The 27547-nt window shown below is 46.0% G+C and overlaps 1 protein-coding gene across 1 annotated transcript in view; it reads left to right on the forward strand.

Moving 5' to 3' along the window:
• The first annotated feature begins 5987 nt into the window (after window positions 1–5987).
• Window positions 5988–27547, forward strand: part of TOM1L1 (target of myb1 like 1 membrane trafficking protein) — a 52812-nt gene continuing 31252 nt past the window's right edge. Inside the window, exons 1-3 of the mRNA XM_028711172.2 lie at window positions 5988–6577; window positions 12790–12874; window positions 17803–17881. Coding sequence (XP_028567005.2) covers window positions 6520–6577; window positions 12790–12874; window positions 17803–17881 — 222 coding nt within the window. The 5' untranslated portion in view covers window positions 5988–6519. The remainder of the gene's footprint in view (window positions 6578–12789; window positions 12875–17802; window positions 17882–27547) is intronic.

The raw sequence follows: 27547 nt of genomic DNA on the forward strand, positions 1-27547 counted from the left end.
AGATGTAGGCTGGGAATAGAATTTTAATGTCCTTTGAAAATACTTCATTGATTTTAATTTGTATTCTGTTTCCTTTAAAAAGGGGGGTGGGGTGAAAACGCACTCCAAACACCAAGCAGACTCTGAAATATACTTATTTCTCTTGGAAATGCCTGAAATATCACCAACGACGCCAAGCCAAGGCATACGAAGTGCAATCGCAAGGATGTTTACTCAGAAGTAAGTCCCACCACTTTTAATGGATCTTACGCCCTTGTATCTGTGGATTGGGTTGTAGTCTTAATAATGCAGTTTTCATTTTGTCCTTCACCTGTGCCACGTATTGCAGTTGTTCATGCTATAGATTAAATTGTGATTTATTGACACTGTCGTGTCTGCTGGTCTAATCGTGACACAGCTGAAGAACATAATCAACTTTTATGGCAGAGTTTCTACAAGGTGGTTAGCACAGCCCGTCAGCATGGCTGAAACTGTTTTGCTAATGACCAGCCTGGAATTCTTCAACCTACTATGAGACCCAGAGCAGTATAGTGGTTAGAGCAGGCATAGGCAAACTCGGCCCTCCAGATGTTTTGGGACTACAACTCCCATCATCCCTAGCTAACAGGACCAGTGGTCAGGGATGATGGGAATTGTAGTCTCAAAACATCAGGAGCCAGGTTTGCCTATGCCTGGGTTAGTGTCCTATGACTGGGACGTGGGAGACCAGGGTTCAAATCCTTGCCCAGCCATGAAACACCCAAAGTGGGTGACTTTGGGCAAGTCACAGTCTCTAGCCCAGTGTTTCCCAACCTTGGGCCTCCAGCTGTTTTTGGACTACAACTCCCATCATCCCTAGCTAGCAAGACCAGTGGTCAGGGATGATGGGAATTGTAGTTCAAAAACAGCTGGAGGCCCAAGGTTGGGAAACACTGCTCTAGCCTACCTCAAAGGATTGTTGTGAGGATAAAATAAGGAAGAAGAAAACCATGTGATCCTTGGAGGAAAGATGGGAAATAAATGTAATAATAACAAAAATGATAATGATATGGACTGGTAAAAGGGTATTGGGAAATGATCCATAATGTAAAAAATGTTTAAGAGTAATTCCCCCCCCCCAAAAAAATGGAGTCCTTTCTGTTGAGGATAATTCAGACTGAAATTCCCAGATGTCATAAAAGGGTATTTATGTACACCACTACTGCAGCCCGTGTTTTGTTAGCCCCCAAATGGAAAACTAGTGAGGTCCCAACCAATGAAGAATGGCAACTTAAGTTGACAGAATATGCACAACTTGCAGACTTAACACATAGAATAAGAGAGCAAGAAGAACATACATTTAAATAAGATTAGAAAATGTTTATTGAATATATGGGAAATAATTGTGCACAACCGAAAACGCTAGTAGCATTAAGATAAATTCAACAGTGTAAATAAGTTTTGATGGATGCAATAAGGGAATACTGAATGGTATAAAAGGTAAAGGTAAAGGTACCCCTGACTGTTAGGTCCAGTGAATGGTATAGTTTTTGTAAAATATGCAGGGATTTATGATATGTAAAATGAATGATGGACTTCCCTCAACTTTCTCCTCTGGTTTGTTGCATATTAATTTCTCCTGCTTTTTGATTATACCTTAATATCATATTCTCTAAATTGAGTCCTTTCTATATTCTGTTTGTTAACTGTAAGTGTTTAGTCAAATCCTGCTAGTGAGTTCATTTCTTTATTTCTGTAGATACATCATAAATGGTTCCCACTCCTTTTTAAAGTCTCTGTTGTCTCTATCTCTTAATCTCTCAGTCAGTTTGGACATTTCGGCATAGTCCGTAAGTTTGTCTTGCTATTGTTCTTTGGTTGGTATTTCATCGCTTTTCCACTTTGGGGCTAGCAGTATCCTAGCCGCCGTTGTACCATACATGAAGATTTTCTTCTTCTCTTTCGGCAAGTCTTGACCTGTAATGCCTAATAAAAAGGCATCTGGACTTCTGACAAAAGTTATCTTAAACATCCTTTTCATTTCATGGGTCTGCCAAGTCTTCTGTCTAGTGTCCGAATGGTGCCCTTTTGGCTATACAGTATAAGTAATGACATGCACAACTAGAACATAAGAAATAGAGGGAATAATTAAATGAGACTCGCTATTAGGTATGCATGCCAAAGACACAAATCATATTGCTTTACACAAACGGTGATTGCACTGTGCTGATAAGATGATAGGCATGCTATACTTATTCTAAGGCTGTCCTTTGAAAAAACTTAAGGTTGTTTGTGTTTCCTTTTTTAAATGTTACTTTGAATTTATCCAGCAGCAGGCCTTAAATTTGTGGAGAATCTCCCTCCATCTCACTGAGCCCTTCCCCTAGTGAAATCTAAAGCTGCCAACTTCAAATCTTTCAGATCCTCCTATCGCTTCCCACTCATGGAAGTCGAAGAGTTATCAGTCATGTTTACAAAACAGGAGTTGAGTAACTTTTGCCTGTCGTATCTCAGATAGCAAATAAGCTACACCAGCAGCTGGTGGCCTGTTTATGATGCTTTAGGAGAGATGTCATCTGCAGAAGGCAGAAGGTGAAGATTTTACGTTCTCTGGAAGCCAGTGAGTGCTATGGATCTCCAACAGAGGATTCTAACACCTGCATCAAACAAGTCACAATTCCCAGGATTTTTGGACAGGAAAGCATGGAAATAATAATAGTCATAGCTTGGATCCTGAATGCCACAAACCCAGAAGTGAGTGTTCCAGTTTGCAAACGTTCTTTGGAAGCTGAATGTCCGACGTGGCTTCTGATTGGCTGCAGGAGCTTCCTGCAGCCAATCGGAAGCCACGACTTGGTTTCCAAATGTTTTGGAAGTTGAATGGACTTCCAGAATGGATTCCGTTTGACTTCTGAGGTACCACTGTAATATAATAATAATAATAATAATAATAATAATAATAATAATAATTTATTATTTGTACCCCGCCCATCTGGCTGGGTTTCCCCAGCCACTCTGGGCAGCTTCCACAGAAACCAAAAATACACTAAAATATCACACATTAAAAACTTCCCTGAACAGGGCTGCCTTAAGATGTTTATCGCTTTGACATCTGATGGGTGTGCGTTCCACAGGGCAGGCACCACTACCAAGAAGGCCCTCTGCCTGGTTCCCTGTAGCTTTGCTTCTCGCAATGAGGAACCGCCAGAAGGCCCTTGGCGCTGGACCTCAGCGTCCGGGCAGAATGATGGGGGTGGAGACGCTCCTTTAGGTATACTGGGCCGAAGCCGTTTAGGGTTTTAAAAGTCAACACCGGCACTTTGAATTGTGCTCGGAAACGTACTGGGAGCCAATATAGGTCTTTCAAGACCGGTGTTATGTGATCTCGGGAGCTCACCCCGTCGCAGGGATTCGAACCGCCGACCTTCTGATCGGCAAGTCCTAGGCTCTGCGGTTTAACCCACAGTGCCACCTACGTCCCAATTTCCATATAGTTGGTACGTAATTCAAAGGAATGTTTTCCTCTGAAAATTTAAACTTTTTTCTGCACGGTCATGTTTTTGCAATCTAATACTTTCTCCCAAAACTTAGGAAGCGAAGGACGTTGTAAAAACAGGCGTTTCAAAGAAGCATGATCCTTATTGCATCTCCAACATCATGCTGCCTTTGACTGTCCTTTTCTATATAACAGTAATGGAGTCCAGTAAATTCTAAATATTATTTTCTGTTGTATAAGTTATAGTTTAACAGCCATAGATGCCTTTGCTACAAAAGGTAAAACACTTTCCCACTGTCTAGGTAATATAGGAACCTCCAATTCTTTGTTCCAGTCATTTCTTAAAATCTTACACCACCCAAATGATCCTGGGAACTTTGTTTGTAAAGGGAGCTAGAAATTGCAGGTTTTTGAGAGTTCTCCTAACAACTGTCAGCAAGGTTAGCAAACTGCAGTTACCAGAATTCTTTTGGGGGAAGCCATGGTTGTTCAAAGTCGTGCAAGAATGCTTTAAAATAACACTTTGGTTGTGACCTAAGATGATATAGAACTGATATAGGTTTGTAACATAGATATAGGTTTGTAACACAGAGGTTTGTAACATAGACATGGGGTGGCGCTGAGCTTCTTGGGCTTGCCAATCAGAAGGTTGGAGGTTCGAATCCCCGCGACGGGGTGAGCTCCCGCTGTTCTGTCCCAGCTCCTGCCAACCTAGCAGTTCAAAAGCACACCAGTGCAAGTAGATAAATAGGTACCGCTGTGGTGGGAAGGTAAACAACATTTCCATGTGCTCTGGTTTCCATCATGGCACCCCGTTGCCCCAGAAGCTGTTTAGTCATGCTGGCCACATCACCCGGAAAGCTGTCTGTGGACAAACACCGGCTCCCTTGGCCTGAAAGTGAGATGAGCGTCGCAACCCCGTAGTTGCCTTTGACTGGACTGAACCGTCCAGGGGTCCTTTACTTTTACCTTTTATGCCTTTTGTCATATCTTAGGCTGTTTTATCTGATTGTGTTGATGTGATTCGATCACCACAGGTCCAACGTTTGGGTTGCGTGTGCTTAAATCAATATTTTTATGGAACTTTTAAAAATAAAATCACAATATTAAATCACAGAAGTCTCATATTTTCCATTGCCTTCCTCCCCCTGGTTCCCCAGCATTTGTGGTTCAGATGGAAGCATTCCTGTTGTGCAAAGAGCCAAGAATGTGACTAGCAAAAACCGCAACCTCTTAACACACACACACACACACACACACACACACCACAGAAAAGGGAAGGGCAGAGGAAGTGTCAACAAAGGAGTGACAGTCAACAAGGAAGAACGAGATGTTTTCCTCATTCATCTCAAATGCATCTCTCTCCTAAAAACCTCATGTTTGGATGAGATAAAGGTTCAATAGTCTGCAAGCCTGTGTTTTCTTGACAAGACAGGATGCTTTAACAGTGTGTCACAGTGACAGTGTGGTTGTGAGATCACCTTACTGGAGATATTGAAATATCCAGTTCACCCTTCGGCTGTTCGGACAGGGCCATTCATTCCCCCATCCCCTTGACCTTGAACTTGACACAATCTTGTGTGTAACACTCCCCTACAGAGCCAGCAGAAAAACAGTTCTAAGCAACTCGCGTGAGCAGAGATCTACAAGCTTCAAGGGAAGGCCAAGACACATGCTGTTGCCATCTGGAAAGTCTTCTAAAAGTGAATTTCATTAGGAGGAAGTGAATATGCGCAGCTTGCAGACTTAACATATAGAATAAGAGAACAAGAAAAACATACATTTAGAGAAGATTGGAAAATGTTTATTGAATACATGGGGTGGAACTTGTGTGCACTTGAAAACGATGGCAGCATTAAGATAAATTCAACAGTGTAAATAAGTTGTGATGGATGTAATAATGGAATACTGAGTGGTTTAATTTTTGTAAAATATGCAGGGATTTATGATATGCAAAATGAACCATGGAAAGAGAAGGGAAATCATTGATATTCTAAGGATGTTTAAATGGGTATTTTAAATTGTAAAACAGAAAATTTAATTAAGAATTATATATTTTTAAAAAGGTGAAACCCAGAGGAGGGAAGAATTCAGAGATTTCCCCCAAAGCTGGATTCACCCCGTCCTAACCTGTGAATTTTCACATTCCCAATATGTGTTTTTGATGTTGGATGATTACCGAGATATAACATCATGAGCGTAGCCAGGAATTATGTTGCGAGTAACCACGGTTTATTGGGGGGGGGGGGGCAGGACACGTCTAAAAGATTCGGAATGAAACAACAACAGTTGTTTAAAATTACTTTCTTTCTTTTGACCCCAAGTGCTCGGAAAAATCTGTCAACACCCTTTCTACAATTTCTACTTTTAGTTACGTATTTTTATTTATTTACCTGATTTGGGGTGGGGGACACCTGCTCCCCCCCCCCGCCCGCTACACCAATGTTAAACCATAACATACGTGATGCGCTTCCAACATGCAAGCTCAAGCCTGCCCCGTACGGCGCCGTGAGTTCAAATGCCAGGAATCCATCAAACCAGAGCTAACTTGGAAGCCGTCCGGGAAACTTTGGCCGCCGCTTGGAAAGCATGCAGCGGCACTCCTTTCCCGGAAAATTGCGTTAAAAGAGGGGTGGGAGCCGCAGGAAGTCCCACCCCTGCCCCTAGACGAATCCCCTCCGAAAAGCTTGGCGCATTTGCGCGGAGGTTTGCTCCGGATCCGAGGGTGCCTTCGGGAAAGGACTGGAGATGCGCGTCTGAAGGAGACTCCGCCCAAGAGGAGCGCAGGCTGGCGACCTTCCCCTTTGCGCCTTTGCGCGACGGCACTTTCGCTTCCAAGGCTATTCCCTCCCCGCGCGGCGCGTCATCCCCGACAAGGAGCCCGTGGGACGGCGCGGGGCGAGCACCTGGAGGCTGCCGGGCCCCTCCTCCCCTGGCCGGGGAAGGGCGTCCCTCCGGCGTGCTGGCTGGCTGGAGCGCCACAAAGCGGGGAGCTCGCCGGCCGGCTGGTGGGGAGAGCGAGCGCGGATTCTTGCTTGGCGCGCCTGGAGACCCGGGACTCGAGCATGGCTTTTGGCAAGAGTCAGAAGGATCCCTTCGGCACAGCCGTTGGGCATCTGATCGGTAAGAAGCGGCATCTCTTGCCTCCCCTTCTTGCCAGCCTGTAGGTGGCTGCCCCTGTACTGAACGGAGCGCCAAACTTTCCCAAGGCACCGTCCCATTTTCAGACAGGGAGGGCGGGCAGCGGCGCGGTAGCGGAGGCAGCCTTTGCGCTCCGAAGGGCTCAGGCGGCGTCTCCAGGTCTGGAGCCGTTGGGGAGACGCTACCTGCCAGTGCCTGCAGTACTAAGCTAGCCTTGCCAGTGGTGTGGCTCGGGGCGAGACAGCGTTCCCATATGGATGTAGGCGGAGAGGGAAAGGATAGTTTCTGCTGCCCTTCCGAGTTCTGGAAACCTAACAGGCTTCTGGGTCAGCGGGGCAGGTAAGGGGATATTCAGCTCTGTGTTTAATGTTTTTGCACCCCCTCCTAGTGGGCTTAACCAGGATTTATGTTGGGGGGCAGGCTTTATTTTAGAGGTTCCGGACCTCAGTTAAGTATTTTTATTGATGGGGGGGCAATTGCCCCCCTTGGCTACACCCATGCCCCCCTCCTGTAGATGGAATTGTGTATTACCTGCCTGGCTAGATGGCTTTTGGCGTTTCCTTCGGATTCTGCTTCAAATCTGATAGGCCAACTTTGTTGTATTTTTTATTGGGTGGTGATGTCTTCTGCTCATTTTGCTGAGCTGGTCTCCTGGACTCCTGCCTCAAAGTCCTACTTTAATGGCACTGCTGTACTGGGTGATACACTCAACTACAGTACTGTGGTTTTTCAGCTCCTCCAGGCCCATAGAAACCCAAGAGCTACACCAGCTACTCTTGCCCCTCTAGGGGGTTCCAATTCCAGGTCCCTAACCAATTTGTTTGCTGTTGCCGTGCTAACTAGTCTCCACCCACCCACTGTGGGAGCTGTCCCATGAGCAAATATCAACCAGCTGCATTTTATTTATTGCGATTATTTTTCCGAAAATTTATATGCCGCTCAACTGTAAAGGAAAAACAAGAGCAACCCACCTTAAAGTGATTTACAGAAAAGAACAGAACCATGACATTATCAGCAAAAACTGATATTTGAAACATTCAAACGCAATTAAAACCAACTATAAGCTAAAAAATACTGATTAAAATGCATGTGTTGTTATTGATGAACACTGTATCTTGATGCCAGGATAAGATTCGCCTGCTGAAATTCTGATCAGGGAAGGCAGAAAAGCCTCACCAGGAAAGAAAGAGAAATCTTTGATAGCCTTATCTCTGTTTTGGAGGTCAGACATCACTGAGCTTTAGTCAGCCACAGAGGATCAGAAGGTCTCCTTGTTTGGCTCCAGCGAAACAAAACACCACCCAGGTTGCTGTTTGTTCAGAATATTTCTTAACAATCCGTCATCAATAGAAGCCAAGCTGGTGTGTGCACTGCATTCACACAACGTATAAATGCTGTGTAAAGTTGACAGGCGAGCTTTACTGCATCAGAACACAATAAAGCGAAAAGCAGAATGGGACCTGATCCCAACAACCCCCTACAGTCTGAAGTGCCAGGGCAAGTAGTAAAGTGTTTCACCTTTTTTGATACCTGCAGACTGCAGTCCCCAGCCATGGGACGCTTTTTTACTCATGCTTTTCTTAGCCACTCTATGTGACAAGTGTGGAGGCTGGAAAATGTGGCAAATTCCCTGCCATTGTTAGACATGTGTGCCTTTCCTTTGAACCAGTGTTCAAAATTAGCCGGGTGCCAGGCGCGTTTTGTGACTGGTGTGGGTCCATTTGCTACCACATTAAGTTGGCGACAGACATCCCCATCTGGCTGGCCCCTCCTCAGTTAACCTCTACAACGACCCTGCGAGGTAGGTGAAGGGGCGGTGACTGGCCCAAAGTCACCCAGTGAGCTTCGTGATGGAGTGTGGATTTGAACCCTGATCTCCCAGGTCTTAGTCCAACACTCTAACCACTGCACCATGCTGCCTTCCTTGAGTTCTTCTGCTATATCAATTAAGTAGGCAGATAAATATGGGGAAAGCAAAATGTCACTTAGAGAAGGATCTGAAATATTTTCCTTGAAGCTTGAGTTTGTCTTATTCTGGATTGCTTTATTTGATGTTTTGATGCGTTGTGAACCGCTTTGAGATTTTTTTTTCTTTACTATATAAAGTGGTATATTGTAGAAATGAAATGAACAATAATAGTGATAACAATAATAGCTCTCATTGGGGAGGGGGGATGGCACCTAGACTGTTGTGGTGACCATAACCTAAGGTTTAAGCTGCCATTTGGCAATTAGCTTATACAGTGGTACCTCGAGTTACAAACATTTCGGGTTACAGACTCCGCTAACCTGGAAGTAATACAGTGGTACCTCTGGTTGCGAACGGGATCTGTTCCGGAGGCCCATTTGCAACATGAAAAGCCCGCAACCTGAAGTGCTGTATCTGTGCAGGTGCGCAGCACGATTTGGCGCTTGTGCGCATGCGTGAAGCGTGATTTACTGCTTCTGTGCATGCGCAAGCTGCGAAACCCGGAAGTAACCCTTTCCAGTATTTCCGGGTCACTGCGGGACGCAACCTTAAAAAATATAACATGAAGCAAACATAACATGAGGTATGACTGTACTGTACCTCGGGTTAAGAACTTTACCTCAGGATTAGAACAGAAATCGTGCAGCGGCAGCGGGAGGCCCCATTAGGTAAAGTGGTACCTCAGGTTAAGAACGGTTTCAGGTTAAGAACGGACCTCCGGAACAGATTAAGTTCATAACCAGAGGTACCACTGTATATCTGAGTTCCTAACACTGCTTAGGAACCCCTCTCACCTGCTCTCCCTCAGGAACAAGGGAGGAATAAAAGTTCTACATCAGGAATGCCTCCTCTTCTCCAAGAGGCTGCTGGAGAGGCAGAGTTGCGGGGGCTGCCCCCAGGAGACATCAACTCCAGCCTCCAAGGAGCACACCGCTGCAGCAGTGGGTCAGCGGGTGATGCATTCTTTGGAGGCCGGATCTGCTGTCCCTGTGGATTCTGCCTCCTGAGGCAGTAGTCTCACCTTGCCTTACGGGTGGGCCGGCTCTGCTTCCTTAACACTGTTGACTTCCAGTTAAGAGCTCGGAATCCATCCGTCAATTCCCCCTTTCCCAAGCCTGTGCGCCTCTCTTCCCTTCATTTGGAGCGACTGCAGCCCACATTCCCTCCTGCCGTGATGAAAATAATGAATGTTTTGCATGTTGGAATTCCCCGCTTCACTCAGACACATGTGTCGAGTTGGGGGTGGAGGGAAATGCATTCCTTTAGCTGCTCTGGATTGTGAGGATGACGGGAGTGGTTGGAGACTTGCTAAAGGAGTCACTTTAAGTGATGCTAGTCAGTTTCAGTCCATTCTCCCCAGAAAAAAAGAGTGAGTTTTCCCCTTGTACAGTGGTACCTCGGGTTACAGATGCTTCAGGTTATAGACGCTTCAGGTTACAGACTCCGCTAACCCAGAAATAGTACCTCGGGTTAATAACTTTGCTTCAGGATGAGAACAGAAATGATGCAGTGGCGGCGCGGCGGCAGCAGGAGGCAGTGGCAGTGAGAGGCCCCATTAGCTAAAGTGGTAAAAGGTAAAGGTAAAGGTACCCCTGCCGGTACGGGCCAGTCTTACCAGACTCTGGGGTTGTGCGCCCATCTCACTCAAGAGGCCGGGGGCCAGCGCTTTCCGGAGACACTTTCCGGGTCATGTGGCCAGCGTGACATCGCTGCTCTGGCGAGCCAGAGCTGCACACGGAAACGCCGTTTACCTTCCCGCTAGTAAGCGGTCCCTATTTATCTACTTGCACCCGGGGGTGATTTCGAACTGCTAGGTTGGCAGGCGCTGGGACCGAGCAACGAGAGCGCACCCCGCCACGGGGATTCGAACCGCCGACCTTTCGATCGGCAAGCCCTAGGCGCTGAGGCTTTTACCCACAGCGCCACCCGCGTCCCCAGCTAAAGTGGTACCTCAGGTTAAGAACGGTTTCAGGTTAAGAACGGACCTCCAGAACGAATTAACTTCTTAACCCGAGGTACCACAGAATTATATAAGGGATGTGCAAGCTGGAGCGGTATTAGTGCTCGCTTAGCTGAGGAGTGAGAGGCCTTCCTTCTCCCAGCTGAGCAGTTCAACGAAGCCCCAGTGCCCCTCCCGCCTACGGGCTTGCTTGTAGGGCTGGGCAATGTATCTCGGCTGCTTCTAAGGTGGGGAGGAAGAAGCTGGCAAGATACAGACATTGTGAAACATCAGCATGTTGTGGTACAGTTGTACCTTGGATCCTGAACACCTTGCAGCTCAAATGTTTTGGCTCCTGAACGCTGCAAACCCGGAAGTGAGTGTTCCAGTTTGCGAATGTTCTGTGGAACCCAAAGGTCCGATGCAGCTTCCGTGGCTTCCGATTGGCTGCAGGAGCTACCTGCAACCAATCGGAAGCTGCACCTTGGTTTCCGAACGTTTTGAAAGTCGAATGGAATTCTGGAACGGATTCCGTTTGACTTCCGAGGTACCACTGTATTTAGCTGTTGATATAAAAGGTAACTCCTGCCAACCTAGCAGTTCGAAAGCATGTCAAAGTGCAAGTAGATAAATAGGTACCGCTCCAGCGGGAAGGTAAACGGCATTTCCGTGTGCTGCTCTGGTTCGCCAGAAGCGGCTTAGTCATGCTGGCCACATGGCCCGGAAGCTGCATGCTGGCTCCCTCGGCCAATAAAGCGAGATGAGCACCACAACCCCAGAGTCGGCCATGACTCGACCTAATGGTCAGGGGTCTCTTTACCTTTACCTTTATAAAAGGTAAAGACTGCTGCATCACAATCTCTGGCATACGAAGGGGGGCGGGGGAGCACAGCGCCCCAGGTACCATGTGGGGAAAGGGTGCCATCGCGGCCACCCCCTCGGGATGCGCAACCCGGGACACTTGCCACACCCCCACAGGTGATGCGCCACACCCCCGGGATGCGTGTCAGCCACGCCCACGCCTGTTCTCCACTCCGGGGGCTGCAGCCTGTTGCTCCACCATTGATCAAATGCTGAAAAACAGATCTCGCCCAGCCCTAGTAAAGGCTGGTGTGTGTTGAAGTCCAGTGACATTTAGAGGTCATCTGTGACTGGTTCCCCATCCCTGTATTAACAGAGGCAAAGGTGGACAGAGTTTCAGTGCCCTTAGGCAGAGGAGGAAGTTTCAGCGAGGGCAGCTAATGTCACCTTTGCAGGATAAACATCACTTGCTAACATTCCTACCTTGCCTAACAGTTATTAATAAAGTTGCAGAAGTCTGGTACTCCATTGCAACAGGTCACCTCAGCCTTCCACAAACTGATGCCCTCTACAGTAGTACGTCTGGTTAAGAACTTAATTCGTTCTCGAGGTCCGTTCTTAACCCAAAACTGTTCTTAACCTGAAGTACCACTTTAGCTAATGGGGCCTCCCGCTGCCGCCACGCGATTTCTGTTCTCATCCTGAGGTAAAGTTCTTAACCTGAGGTACTACTTCCGGGTTAGCAGAGTCTGTAACCCGAAGCGTTTGTAACCCGAGGTACCACTGTAGATGTTTTTGACTACCACAGCCCCTGTCAGCTGCAGCCAGTAAGCTGAGTGGTACCCAAAATACCTGGAGGGCACCAGGTTGGGGAAGATTGTTCTAGCCCTAAGTCTTTGTTTGCTGATATCCAGTAAGCCACTTTCAAAGCATTTCATAGAATCAGAATGCTGGAACTGGATATCCTAGGTGTTTCCTGACATTGGCTAACTGGTTTCTTGTTTCTTTTCTTTTTTTATAAAGGAAGGAGATTTAAGACTCAGGGTACTTCAGAGGGAATGGCCATTTTAAATCCAAACTCTTTATGCCAGTCATTTGAAACAACCAAAGTTATATTTCCTGTTTGTTAGGTGTCTGTATACAGTGGTACCTCAGGTTAAGTACTTAATTCGTTCCAGAGGTCTGTACTTAACCTGAAACTGTTCTTAACCTGAAGCACCACTTTAGCTAATGGGGCCTCCTGCTGCTGTTGCGCCGCCGGAGCACGATTTCTGTTCTCATCCTGAAGCAAAGTACTTAACCCGAGGTAATATTTTTGGGTTAGCGGAGTCTGTAACCTGAAGTCTATGTAACCTGAAGCGTATGTAACCTGGGGTACCACTGTAGTGTCTGCCTAGCTATTTTGGATGGGAAGAGGTATAAATAATAAAATTATTATTACTATTATTATTACTCTTTACTGGAAGTAAATCTTTCTCTTTGCAGAAAAGGCTACTTTTGGAGCACTGCAGACAGAAGAGTGGGGTCAGTTCATGCACATCTGTGATATTATCAACACAACTGAGGAAGGGTAAGCTGGTTCATGTTCTGCAGAATTCTCATGGAATTTGGTCTTGCTGATAAGACATATTGGCCTTCCGTGTTAAAAGTCTAATCCTGTTTGTATGACGATAAAGGCACTCCCTACCCCGGTATAAACCCTTTGTCCTCTGTTGTGCATGTGTAATTTTACAATTCGCTCATCTAGAAAGCCACATGTGATTTCAATACGTATTTGTTGATACTTTGACATCTCAAGTTCATGTTTAACGATGCATGTTTGTTTGTTTAATGAAATTTATATGCTGTTTGAGCGTAGCGGTTTTTAGAGTTGCTGACTTTCAAACAGTCCCTATAGCTGTGCCTTTAACTGAAGCGTGAACAACAGCAGTTACACAGGGGGCGTATTTATCGCCATGCTGTCAAAAGCTTTGCCTGTGAATTCCTATTAAAGGCACAGCTACAAAGGCTGGTTTAAAAGTTGGCAACTGTACTGCATATGCAGCTTTAAAACATGACCCATGAAGCAACCCTAGAATGTCTGGTTCATGACTGTGTGCAGTAGGTAATGTTAGGACCTTGGTTGAAAGTGAGATGAGTGCCACAACCCCATAGTTGCCTTTGACTGGACTTAACCGTCCAGGGGTCTTTTACCTTTACCTTTGTTTCTCTCGCGGGTGGCGCTGTGGGTTAAAGCCTCAGCGCCTAGGACTTGCCGATCGAAAGGTCGGCGGTTCGAATCCCCGCGGCAGGGTGCGCTCCCGTTGCTCGGTCCCAGCGCCTGCCAACCTAGCAGTTCGAAAGCACCCCTGGGTGCAAGTAGATAAATAGGGACCGCTTACTAGCGGGAAGGTAAACGGCGTTCCGTGTGCTGTGCTGGCTCGCCAGATGCAGCTTGTCATGCTGGCCACGTGACCCAGAAGTGTCTGCGGACAGCTCTGGCCCCCGGCCTATAGAGTGAGATGGGCGCACAACCCTAGAGTCTGGCAAGACTGGCCCATACGGGCAGGGGTACCTTTACCTTTACCTTGTTTCTCTCACCTGAATGGGTCTATCTGCCAGCAACTTCTAACGTCAAATTGGGAGGTGCTCTTGAAACTTAATGCAATCAAGTAGAGAAACTACAGAATTTAGAGATGGGATCAAGACTGCAATAATGGGAGGCCCATTGGTTCTGCTAAAATCCATGGGATCCTTATTCTGAAAAGGGAGCATGTAAGTGCCTTTTTTTAAAAAAAGAAAAGATTTCTAAAAGTTCAGTTTCTTTGTCTGGGGGTGGAGTGGAAGACTGTGTTTTTTCCTGATTCTCTCCCCCCCCCCCTGCCTTCACATCTCTATGAGCAGCTGTGCTGTGTGATAAAGGAAGGGGTCATCACAGTTGCAATATTCACATGGGGCAAGCCGGTGGAAGCAGAGAAAGGGTTAATCAGCCCTTTGCTTGTGACTCACAACATGAATGATCCAACACCTTGAGCCCCCCAGCTCTTCCCCAGTTCCAAATAGGACCTTATTCAAATTAGTCACTGACCGTATCTTCAGAAACAATATTCAGACGTGGATAGGTGATCTCCACTTAAGCTGATTGGTTGCAAACGAAGTGCTGTGCTGTTTTCTCGGAACAGCAGAAAGCATCTCGCTACTGGAATGAAGAAACGACGTAGCCAAAGGCTGGTCACTTACAGTGTAATGATGATGACTGTGTGCGTTCCTTGATCCTAACATTTAATTTGGATGAGCAACAAAGACATCCACTGTAAAGAGAAGAGTCATCGGTGGCAGTCGGTTGTGCTCAGTTAGCATGAGCTAAAAGCAACAGGCTTTCTTCCTAGAGAAAACTCAGCCCTTGTAACATCTTAAGACAGGGATGGGGTGCCTGGAGCCATCAAGGTGTCGCTGGACTACAACTTTCATAATTTCTGAGCAGTGGCCACGTTTGCAGTGCACTCCTTTGACCCAATATTTGCTCCTGTAACGCAACATAGTGGAAAAAACTAAGAGCACTGCTAGTGTTAGAAATGCACGTATTGTGTTCATCTGTATGGAAAATGTATCCCCTGCGTTTATTGTAAAATTCTCACGAGGGAGGAGCAAAGGTTTCTCCTTACTTTTCCTCCTTCGCCTCACTCCCATAGCATGGATTTATAAATAAGGTAAAGGTAAAGGACCCCTGGACGGTTAAGTCCAGTCAAAGGTGACTATGGGGTTGTGGCGCTCATCTTGCTTTTCAGGCCAAGGGAGCTGGCATTTGTCCACAGACAGCTTTCCGGGTCATGTGGCCAGCATGACGAAACCGCTTCTGGTGCAACGGGACACTGTGACAAAAGCCAAGTGCATGGAAATGCCATTTACCTTCCCACTACAGTGGTACCTATTTATCTGCTTGCATTGGTGTGCTTTCGAACTGCTAGGTTGGCAGGAGCTGGGACCGAGCAACGGGAGCTCACTCTGTCACGGGGATTCAAACTGCCGACTTTCCGATCAGCAAGCACAAGAGGCTCAGTGATTTAGACCACAGCGCCACTCGCTCCCATGGATTTATAAATATGGTGGAAAGCAATAGCCCAACCCATCACTCAATAGTGTATCCACCTATGAGGTGGAGTGTGCTTGTTTATCTGCTAGCATGTGAGGAAAAAAATATCTAGATTGTTTTGAAGCCTCCTATAATTAGACTGGAAGAGAGCCAAGAAGCTGATGTGAACACCCTTAGTCTTACACAATTTGCCACAGGATTTTTGATAGGGTAATCTAGTGCTATTAGTGTTTGGGCTCAGATAATGGGTGAGACTATTTAGGCAGTGTCCTCATCTTCTCCTTTTAAGAAAAGGTTTGAGGATCTGACGTGAAAACAGAGGCGGCGGCAATAAAACAATCTCCTTTGAGTCTCTGGCTCCACTGTGCAATATTTAAATACTAAGCTGCTGCTGCTGCTAAATTTTGCTTATAAATGGAGCACATTGAAGTGCTAGATGGGGAAGAAAGAGAGGAATGTTTGGGGGGGGGGAATTCAGTTCGGGGTCGGGGGAAGCTTCGCATTGGACGATACAAAGAGAATTCTTGTTTGAAAGTTTTGTAACCCGCTCTGAGATCTGTGGATGGCGGGCAGGCTAAAAATGCTTTTAAATAAATGAACAAATCTCTGTGGTTGGTTTATCAGCTGCAGAAATAGTATGGGCTGCTGCTTTGTGTGTTTGGGGCCACATGAAAGGTGAGATTGGTGCTTTCAGGATTCAGTGACTGTAATTTGTTTTTACTGATTTTAATACCAAATTTAAACTTCTTGTAATTTGCCTTGGGACCTGCTGGTGAAGGGTGGATAATAAACTGAATACAGTGGTACCTCGCAAGACGAATGCCTCGCAAGACAAAAAACTCGCTAGACGAAAGGTTTTTCCGTTTTCGATTTGCCTCGCAAGACGAATTTCCCCTATGGGCTTGCTTCGCAAGACGAAAACGTCTCACGACTTTGTTTTCTTTGTCTAAAAACAAAGACATGTTTTGTTTATAAAGTTAATTTATTTTCCCTTCAATTTTTGAACTGCTCTTTACAGTATGTGTGACTTTAAAGAGCAGTTAATAAACTGTTGTTGTACCAAATTTGGCTTTGTTTGGACTTTTTTTGACCATAGGAACGCATTAATTGATTTTCAATGCATTCCTATGGGATTTCGTGCTTCGCAAGACGAAAAATTCGCTAGACGACAAAAATTGCGGAACGAATTAATTTCGTCTTGCGGGGCACCACTGTAATAATAATAGTATCTCCCCAGGTTCCAGCATTCGGTCATACTCAGGCATGACCAAGAGATAGCATGTCCATTGATTATGCAGTTGAAGCAGTCAGGGTATGAGGATAGGAGCAGAATCTATTGACCAAGACTGGGGGACACTGGAAGACACGTGGAACAGAGGGAGTTCCCACTGAAATGTGTCTCCCATATAAGTGGGGGTTTACTTTCTCCCATATAAGTGGGATGGAGTTAATTAATTAATTAATTACGGTGAAGCCTCGGGTTGCGAACATGATCCGTGCGGGAGGCATGTTAACAACCCGCAGCACCGCATCTGCACACGTGCAGGTTGCGATTTGGCACTTCTGAGCATGTGCAAAGCGCAATTGCCAAAACCCGTTCTGGTACTTTCGGGTTCAGCGCGGTGTGCAACCCGAAAACACGTAACCTGAAGCGTCCGTAACCTGAGGTACCACTGTACTTGGTTTTATGTCTACCCTGCCCATAATCCAACCAGACCCCATGGTGGTTTTTCGTGTTTCTAGAGAAAAATAAAGCATTGCAACTGGGTACCCTCTAGGGACGCGGGTGGTGCTGTGGGTTAAGCCACAGAGCCTAGGACTTGCCAATCAGAAGGTTGGCGGTTCAAATCCCCGTGACGGGGTGAGCTCCTGTAGCTCTGTCCCAGCTCCTGCCAACCTAGCAGTTCGAAAGCACATCAAAGTGGAAGTAAATAGGTACCATTCCGGCGGAAAGGTAAACAGTGTTTCCGTGCGCTGCTCTGGTTTGCCAGAAGTGGCTTAGTCATGCCGGCCACATGACCCGGAAGCTGTATGCCGGCTCCCTAGGCCAATAAAGCAAGATGAGCGCCGCAACCACAGAGTCGGCTACGACTGGACCTAATGGTCAGGGGTCCCTTTACCTTTACCTTTTTATTCTCTAGGAAATGTGAGAAAAACCTGCCTACCGCCCTAAATCCTGGGTGACCATGACTTTCAGATTCTGAACATCCATCTGTTCACACTTTGCAGGGTATCTCTACACACAGCCCACCTGTCACGAAGACAATAATCTTGCCGCTGCTGAAATACAGTGCATTATTTCAGTTTTATCTGGATTTTCTTCCACGCAAACAGTGGCTGCAGTCTTTATCTCTCTGGCTGGTGTCACAGGGCAAACGGCGTGTTAAGTCATTGCTTTTATCTGGTTTCCTTTCTTTTAATTGCAGACCCAAGAATGCGATCAGAGCACTAAGGAAAAAGCTTTCCAAAAACTGCAACCATGTTGAGATTCGTCTGACGCTCTCTGTAAGTATGATACTCTTGATCCTCATAAAAAAGAGTCTGCTAAACACAGAAGGGGACACATTGGATTTCTCTGGATCACAGCCCAGGGAGGAACCTGTTTGAGCAGAACATTTTACTAAACAACAGCAACAATTTTCCTGACACACCAAACATGAACTTCGGGGGAAGGCGGTGCTCATTTTCTGGGTCATGTTTAGGTGAATGTCATCTGGATCCTTGTCTGGGGTTTCTGAGCACTAGTCTTTATGGACAGAGGTCAATTGTTCTTCACCGCTGGAGATTGTCCAACAGATTAACCTCTGCTTTCCACCTTCAGGGCTTGCGGGGGGAGGGCTGAGCCAATATTATGAAGAAGACAAACAATGGCATCTGGAGATAAGTCTTTGTTCATCTTCCAATGCCCCACCTGGGTTCCATCAGGGGCCTCCTCCTCCTTCTTCTTCTTCCTCGGTGATCACTCATAGCCAAGTAAAATTGTCTTCCATGAACACGGTCTTAACAGTGAGTCTGTAAGTGACTGTGGAGGCCAGTTCTGGATCCACACGTCCTTCCACAGTGGGGACATAGGTTTCTGGGCGGGAGTTTATGACAGGGAGGGTTTGCCATGCGTGCCTTCCTCTTAGCACGTTTCTCCATTTCACCCTGAGTTTGAGCATCTTCAAAGCCCATGACACCATTGGTAGAGGCTGTTCTCCAATTGGAGCACTCACAGGCCAGTGTTTCCTAGTTGTCGGTGTTTATGCTACATTTTTTTTTTTTTTAGATTTGCCTTGAGAGAGCCTTTAAACCTCTTTTGTTGACCACCAGCATTACCCTTTCCATTTTTAAGTTTGGAATAGAGTAGTTGCTTTGGAAGACGATAATCAGGCATCCGCACAACATCACCAGTCCAACGAAGTTGATGTTGAAGAATCGTTGCTTCGACACTGGTGATTTTTGCTTCTTCCAGTACACTGGCATTAGTTTGCCTGTCTTCCCAAGTGATGTGCAAAAATTTTCGGAGATGTAGTTGATGGACTCTTTCGAGGAGTTGGAAGTGGCGTTTATAAGTTTATAAACCAGGGACCACCACCACCCCTTCTAAGGTGTGAGCACCGTTTCATTGTAACCTGGGCAGATGGTGTTGGGTCTAGAAACATGTTTGGGACCTGAATGTCCCACACTACATGGTTGCTGGGCAGGGGAAGGCCTCTTGGCAATGGGCAGTCCTCATAACTTGCATCATCACCCACAGGCACCTCATAATACGGTATTTAGCATGTTACTCAGAAAATTGCTTCTTGGTTTTCCTTTTTGAATTATGCACTTCAGTTAGACTGGTTAAGAAGGGAAAGAGTAGCATCTTGTTCAGTGTTGTGTTATTTCACTGACATATTCCACGCAGTTTCCCACTTTTACAAAGTGGAATATGTGATTCGGTATGCATTAGTGCAAAATAAAGTCTGTTGCAGCAAGTGTTCTGAGCCATACACAAACACTGATGGCTTCTAGCCAGAGGTAGGGGGAGAGGTATTGAAATCACAGAAGAAAGGTCACTCGATCAGAGCAAGCAAGATACTGTCTTTTATTTTGATTGACAAACTTTGGAGTTGCATAGATCTCTGTTTGTGGTTTGCCATTCAAGAGAGGCTTTGGAAACAACAGCAAAGAGTCTTGTGGTGAAATAAAGGTTCACAAATGTATCATGGAATAAGCTTTTGGAGAGAGAGAGAGAGAGAGAGAGAGAGAGAGCGTGTGTTTGAGCCAAGTCACGATGTGTACTTGCTTATCTGCAGTCTTGTGTTGAAGAAAAATGAGTTGTGACAGAGGCTTAATGAGAAGGGGATTAAAATGAAACAGTAGACATCGTAAATGCTATCACATGAACAATTGTGTGTCTTCCTGGTTGCCCCACCTCAAAAAGGAATGAAAGGGCAACTAAAAAAAATCAAGGATAGCATTTTTTTCGGAAATAAGAGGATTAAGCAGAGAGAGGGCTTGGTTAACTAATGTAAAATAGAATGGAGACAGTTGGCATGGAAAGAATGAGTAGGAAACAGTATCTCCCTTTCAAAATACAACTCAGGATTATTTATTGAAGCAGTTAGAGCATTTTATGATGAGCTAAAGGATAAGCTTAGTTATACAATTGGTAGTTAACTTACGCCATCGATTGCCCCCAGGGTGTTATAAGGAAATGGCATGGGATTTCAAAAGGATTAATGGAATGTTTTGGAGAAACAGGATTACAGTCATACCTCATGTTACGTTTGCTTCATGATACGTTTTTTCAGGTTGTGTCCCGTGGCGACCCGGAAGTACTGGAAAGTGTTACTTCCGGGTTTTGCCGCTTGCTCATGCGCAGACGTGCAAAATGACGTCACACGCATGCGCAGAAGCGGCGAATCGCAACCCGCGCGTGCGCAGACGCGCTGCTGTGGGTTGCGTTCTGTTCATGTTGTGAACAGTCCTCCGGAATGGATCCTGTTTGCAACCAGAGGTACCACTGTATTGAGAGGTGCAAACTAACACTGCAACCTGTGTGTTACCAGCCACGGGCAACAAATAACAGGAGATGCCTGTCCCTGTCAGATGTCGGTTATGACTTCTTGGATGGTCAGAAGCACTTCCAGTTTAGATGGATCATTGTTCTGACCCAGAATCACATTGCTTGTGGGTATGTTGACCTCCCATTTCTGCCCAGGATCTAATCTAGGTCAGTGATGTCAAATGGTGATATGGGTTAGACTGTTTGGTGCCATAGTAAGCAGTCCATTGGTTTAAACTTACATAACTTAACATTTCCAGGGCTTGTAATAAGCAGAAATGTGTGACTCCTTTTTGTTTTTGTTTTGTTTCCAAACGTCAGCCAGTGCAAAAGTGACTTGGCAGTTCTTGTACACAGAGTTACCTTGTTGGTCATGGTGTATTATGCTGCTGCTGTGGAATTTGTGGAATTCGTTTTGCAAAAACATTATTAACATAAGCTAGGAAGTCATTAGGGCAAACAGGTGATTCACAGTGCTCTGTTATGAGTTAAGCTGCATAAATATGAATCGCCCCAAAGTTTTGGTGTTCAGGTTCTTTATCCAGAAGTGGCAGAACGTCAGAGATGGGATGAATTGAGTATGGTTCTGAATGAATACCTCTCCCCTTATTTTGCAGCCGTGTTCCTATTGAACTTGAAAACATTCTGTAAGCATGTAAAGGTTTGCTGGCAAAGGTTCTGGACTGGGTCTCATTCTAATTCCACAGAGCTTTTTATCCTGTTTTCCCTCTGTGTTGATATTGTGGCTCTGAGTGATAGAGGATGTATGTTTCAGCAGAGCTCATTTGCTTAGAGCATGGTGCTAATAACATCAAGGTCGCAGGTTCAATACCTGTTTGGGGCAGCTGCATATTCCTGTGTAGCAGGGGGTTGGACTAAATGACCCTCAGGGTCCCTTCCAATCCTATGATTCTATGATTTAATTCAGTCTGTTGAAGTAAAAAGGACCCTGGATGGTTAAGTCCAGTCAAAGGCGACTATGGGGTGCGGCGCTCATCTCGCTTTCAGGCTGAGGGAGCCGGCGTTTGTCCACAGACAGCTTTCCGGGTCATGTGGCCAGCATGACTAAACTGCTTCTGGTGCAGCGGGACCCCGTGACAGAAACCAGAGCACACAGAAACGCTGTTTACCTTCCCGCCACAGTGGTACCTATTTATCTACTTGCACAGGCGTGCTTTTGAACTGCTAGGTTGGCAGGAGCTGGGACAGAGCAACGGAAGCTCACCCCATTGAGGGGATTCATACCGCTGACCTTCCGATTGGCAAGCCCAAGAGGCTCCGTGGTTTCGACCACAGTGCCACCCATGTCCCTCCTCTGTTGAAGTAGCCAGTGCATCACCTATGATATGTCCTTTGTGTTAAAGTCAATAGAGGTCTGTTAAGATGTTTTATCTTATGAGAAAATGTAGAGAAAACTCCATTGGCAATTTTTTAACTCCATGGTAGCTGGCAGCCCAAAATTAAGTGGAGACATTGGAGCCAACTCCCAGCAGCCTTGGGGGCTTCAGCCCCCACAATAAAATATTTGAGGGGTCAAGTCCAAACAAAGTTGGTGGGCATTTCCATTCAAATGGGGTGTGTGCACTGCATCATGTGATTGATTATGAGGGGCGGGGCTTACCTGGCCTTCCACAATGTTTTATTCAATTTGCACCCCTGTGTGGAGATGTTACTACCCTGCTAAAACTCTCCCATGAGCCCAGCATGGTCAATCATAAAATATGTGATGTCCTATCATCATCCCCAAATAATATTCTGCTATTGTAAAGACTAGTAGATTTATTGTATCCTAAGCTGTTGTGGAGTGGAGCCTTCAAGGCATGAAGAGTCCATATGAACTGGATCATGCTCATTCACTGTCTTGACAGCTCTGCGGAGTAAAAAACGGGTGCAGACTAGGGAATGGTCTGTAGGCACATGAGATCAACACCCTGCTGAAGCTAAGCAGGTCTGGATCTGGTCAGTACCTGGATGGGAGACTGCATGGAAACAACATGTAATAGCACCACTCTATTCTGCCTCCGTCTGACCACACTTGGAATACTGTGTCCAGTTCTGGACACCACAATTTAAGAAGGATGTTGACAAGCTGGAACATGTACAGAGGAGGGCGACCAAGATGTTCAGGGGTTGGAAACCAAGAGTTATGAGGAACGCTTGAAGGAGCTGGGTGTGTTTAGCCTGGAAAAGAGGAGATACGATAACCATCTTCGGATATCTCAAGGGCTATCACATGGAAGAGGGAACAAGCTTGTTTTCTCCTGCTCTGGAGGGTAGGTCTCGAACCAAGGCCTTCAAGTTACAAGAAAGGAGATTCTGACTGAACATATATGGAAAAGCTTTTTGACAGTAAGAGCTGTTTGATGGTGGAACAGTCTCCCTCAGGAGGTTCTGGACTTTCCTTTCTTGGAGTTTTAAAGCAGAGGTTGGACGGCCATCTGTCATGGATGCTTTAGCTGAGATTCCTGCATTGCAGGGGGTTGGACTAGATGACCCTTGGGTCCCTTCCAACTCTTACAATTCTATGTTGCCTTCAGTTCCATGATAAAAGAAAGGCAGGATTCTGCCCGGACACTGAGGTCCAGCGCCGAGGGCCTTCTGGCGGTTCCCTCGCTGTGAGAAGCCAAGTTACAGGGAACCAGGCAGAGGGCCTTCTCGGTAGTGGCACCCGCCCTGTGGAACACCCTCCCACCAGATGTCAAAGAGAAAAACAACTACAGTGGTACCTTAGGTTAAGAACTTAATTCGTTCTGGAGGTCTGTTCTTAACCTGAAACTGTTCTTAACCTGAGGTACCACTTTAGCTAATGGGGATTCCCGCTGCTGCCATGCCACCACCGCACGATTTCTGTTCTCATCCTGAAGCAAAGTTCTTAACCCGAGGTACTATTTCTGCATTAGCGGAGTCTGTAACCTGAAGCGTCTGTAACCTGAAGCGTCTGTAACCCGAGGTACCACTGCACCAAACTTTTAGAAGACATCTGAAGGCAGCCCTGTTTAGGGAAGCTTTTAATGTTTAATAGACTATTGCATTTTATTATTTTGTTGGAAGCCGCCCAGAGTGGGCAGGGTATAAATAATACATTATTATTATTATTATTATTATTATTATTATTATTATTATTATTTAAAATACAAAGAAAGAAGAAGAAGCAAGTTCAGAAAGTCTGATGCTGTGCCCTATCCCAGAATCCACATTATCACCTAAGCTTTTGGTTGTGTGGAATATAAAAACCAATATAGGTGTAAACAGGATATGTCTCTTAGCCTTCCGGGAGAGTAGACAGTTCCCCTGTGTATTCTGTGCTTAAGCACCTTCTACAGCATAGGCTGATTGTCATGCATGCATGACTGCGATAGCTGTTTGCATATTCTGAGTTGCTTCCTGTATCTTGTTGCGCAAGGCCATTAGCAGCAGAGGTGAGCAGATAAATTAGGCTGATAGGTGACCGACTTTGGTCAGGCATCAGCTAGGTTGCCCCGGGGCTGACACCCTGCATTGGGGATACATCTAAAGTTGCCGGAATACTTGTTTCCGGCATGACCCACCCCCCCCCGCCTGCTCCTTCGCAACCCTGAGTCACACAGTATTGCATACTTTGGTTCCTTGGTGTGTATGTTTGCCTAGCAGAAACAGCTCGAGTTTCCACTTGGCATGCAGGTTCCGTGTCAGATTTTTCATTTCATTTCTGTTTACCATTCCTGGGAGCTGAGCGTTCTCTGTTCCAGTCAGTCGGAAAAGCTGTGATAACAGGACACTGGGCTTTGAGGTGTTTTATCTAATAATTTGTTCTGCAAACTTAAGGTTTCTCCGCTGTTCAAGGTTTTTTGTTGCTGTTGTGGGGAGAGGCGTCGTCATGCATATGTTCCGGTTGTTACAGGAGTTGCAGATAACATCCCTGACCTACTGCAAATGGATTCCATTTGCTTATGGTAAAGAATATTGGCAGCTAACACAAAACAGCTAGAAGCATTTTCTTCTCCCGCTCTGCTCCAAGCTTTTTATTTGTGGAATCTGTCAAAGCCAGGAATCTGGAGGCCAGCTGAAAACAGAGGATGAAGTCTGAGGAGATACCGTATTTTTCCCTCTATAGGACGCACTTTTTCCCCTCCAAAAATGAAGGGGAAATGTGTGTGCGTCCTATAGAGCGAGTGCAGGCTTTCGCTGAAGCCTGAAGAGCGAGAAGGGTCAGTGCGCACCGACCCCTCTCGCTCTCCAGGCTTCAGGCAGCTATCCGCAAGCCTTCAGAGCGCTCCGAAGGCTTGCGGATAGCCACCTGAAGCCTGAAGCCCGGGGAGCACAGCACCAACTCCCGCTGTGCTCCCTGGGCTTCAGGCAGCTATCCGCAAGCCTTCTGAGTGCGGCGGGAGTTCCCGCAGGGCTCCGAAGGCTTGCGGATAGCAGCCTGTTCTGGGGGCTGGGGTCGGGGGAAGCTCGGGCTTCCCCCGCCCCAGCCCCGCGGCTAAAAACGAAGCCAAGACAGCGAGCGGGATCCATCCCGCTCGCTGTCTTGGCTTCTTTGCTCTTTGGGGCTGGGGGGGAAAAATAATTCCCCCCCTTTATTTCCCCCCCTAAAAACTAGGTGCGCCCTATGGTCCGCTGCGCCCTATGGAGCGAAAAATATGGTAGTTCTGTGGTGGCCCCCCAGCAAAGGCAAACTGAGGAAGGAAAGTGCAGAGCGATTTGCCAAGCAAATGTTTCAGTGCTCACCTGACCTGGAGGGGTTCCAGCCAGGCTGGGGGAAGGTTAGGCTGCAAGCCAGATGAGGGTGCCCTTGGGAGAGAAAACGTAAAATGCTCAGTATTTCACAGGCCTCCCAAGCTGTCTGACGGGTTGCAGCCTCTATGCCCAGAAGTAAAGAATTGAAGTTTTATTGCCCTGTAGGGTCTGATCTGCCTTTAGGCAAGGCTGTTGGTGGTGAAACTTGATGTGAAACTGTAATCCACATCCCTTCCTACAGTGCACGATGTGTGCAAGAAAATCAGATCGGTGTCAGAATCCATGTGGAAATTCTCTTCCTGTATGAATATAGAATAATGATAATTAATAATAATAATCATATTTCATTTATACGCCGCCCATCTGGCTGGGTTTCCCAAGCCACTCTGGGCTGCTTCCAAGACATAAAATCATAATAAAACATCAAACATTAATTGTAACAATCTGATCCAATGTAAAAGTCATAATCACTTTCAAATAAACAATTGATATCAAACAAAGCAACATTCAACAATCCATCAGAATCTAATAGTAAACGGTAAAATTAAACATCAGCAAATAATAATTAAACAGTTCAGCCACAATAAAGAATTACCAATCTAAAATCAATAAAAGTAACAGCAAATCACAATGCATAAAATAACACAAAAGATACAAAACCATGTAAAAGGATCAAATTGAGAAACAAAGAAGCACAACTTATAAAATATATACAGTGGAACCTTGGTTCTCGAACGCCTTGGTACTCAAACATTTCGGCTCCTGAATGCTGAAAACTCGGAAGTAAGTGTTCCTGTTTCTGAACGTTTTTCAGAAGCTGAACATCCAATGCGGCTTCCGGGGTGCCTGCGCCAATCGGAAACCGCACCTTGGTTTTCGAACGTTTCGGAAGTTGAACGGACTTCCGGAACGGATTATGTTTGAGAACCAAGGTACCACTGCATATATATCCCTGAAGTGCTCTCTTCTCTGCTGCTGCTCTCAAAGTCATAGACTGGGAAAGGCTAGTCGGGGCAAGGCAGGTGGAAAAGCCATTGCCTGATGAGGAACAGAAAGTCTCTCTCCACTGCCCAGTGGTTAAAACAATGAAAGGGTCTTCTCTATGGTGGTTCCTGGCACCTACTGGAACCACCGTGGTCTTTTTCCTTAAAATAAAAGGCAGTGTAACTGTAACAAAAATGAATAAGTACAGTGGTACCTCGGGTTAAGAACTTAATTCTTTCTGGAGGTCTGTTCTTAACCTGAAACTGTTCTTAACCTGAAGCACCACTATAGCTAATGGGGCTTCCTGCTGCTGCCGCACCGCCGGACGCACAATTTCTGTTCTCATCCTGAAGCAAAGTTCTTAACCTGAGGTAATATTTCTGGGTTAGCGGAGTCTGTAACCTGAAGCGTATGTAACTTGAGGTACCACTGTAGTAGTTTTAGGCAGTGTTAGAAACTCAGATATATAAGTTAGGTGCCTAATGGCGCCTTAAATCTGGGTTACGGTCGCCACAATGGAATATCTATTCACTAGGAGGTAGTTGTAGCTGACCCTCAGGGTCCCTTTCAATGCCAGGGCGGCCCGCCCCCACAGCACCCCCCTTCCTCCGCCCCGGGTGTCACCACTGATGGGTGGTATATACCTTATATATATACCTTATATATAGCAAAGGGAAGTCTATAGCAATTAGGTATATTTTAATCTAGTCCATTATGTAATAGGTTTATGTTACAAAACGAATATGGATTTTGAATTTGATGTTTGTAATTCTTTTTCGGTTTTGGAATAAAGTTTTTAAAAAGGAAATGGTATTAACTATGCACAAAGGCAGAGGTTTTTAAACTGTGGGCACCAACCTGGCACCCAAAAATCTCCGTGTAGTTGGACCCGTGCCAGTAGCAAAATTAGCCGAGCACCTGGGGAACTCCAAACACTGGATGTATGTGAAGATAGCTTAATATGTATACATTTAGGAAACTGCTTCTTGGATGGGGGTTTACAGTTCCCAAGGCCCAGGATCTGTTTTATACAGTATAGATGCAAGAGCTACTCAGTCGAGAAATATCTCTTTTAGACAACGTAAGAAGGAATTGAGCTTTTAGGCCACAAGGCAGCTGCTTAATAGTTAACCTCGTTTCGTATTAATCGGCTCTGGGTGTGTCAAACCTGTTTTTATGAGAAGCTCCTGGTTTCGTGTGTCGATAAAACAACCTGCCAGGTTTACAGGAGCCTTAATAGTTCCCTGGACTTTGGCCAGTGGGGTTTGTGTGACATCTGCATGGTGGAAATGCAAGAGCTAATTGAAGGGTCAGGGTACTGCTGGTCTTCACGAAGAAGATCTTCAGGAGTTCAGCATCTGCCCACACAGATCTGGTTTCAGATTAGTAGTGTTGCGACTTTCCCAAGAGAGGTTGTACAATCTCCCTAATTACTG

Source organism: Podarcis muralis, chromosome 2 (assembly GCF_964188315.1).
Source record: "Podarcis muralis chromosome 2, rPodMur119.hap1.1, whole genome shotgun sequence".
NCBI lineage: Eukaryota > Metazoa > Chordata > Lepidosauria > Squamata > Lacertidae > Podarcis > Podarcis muralis.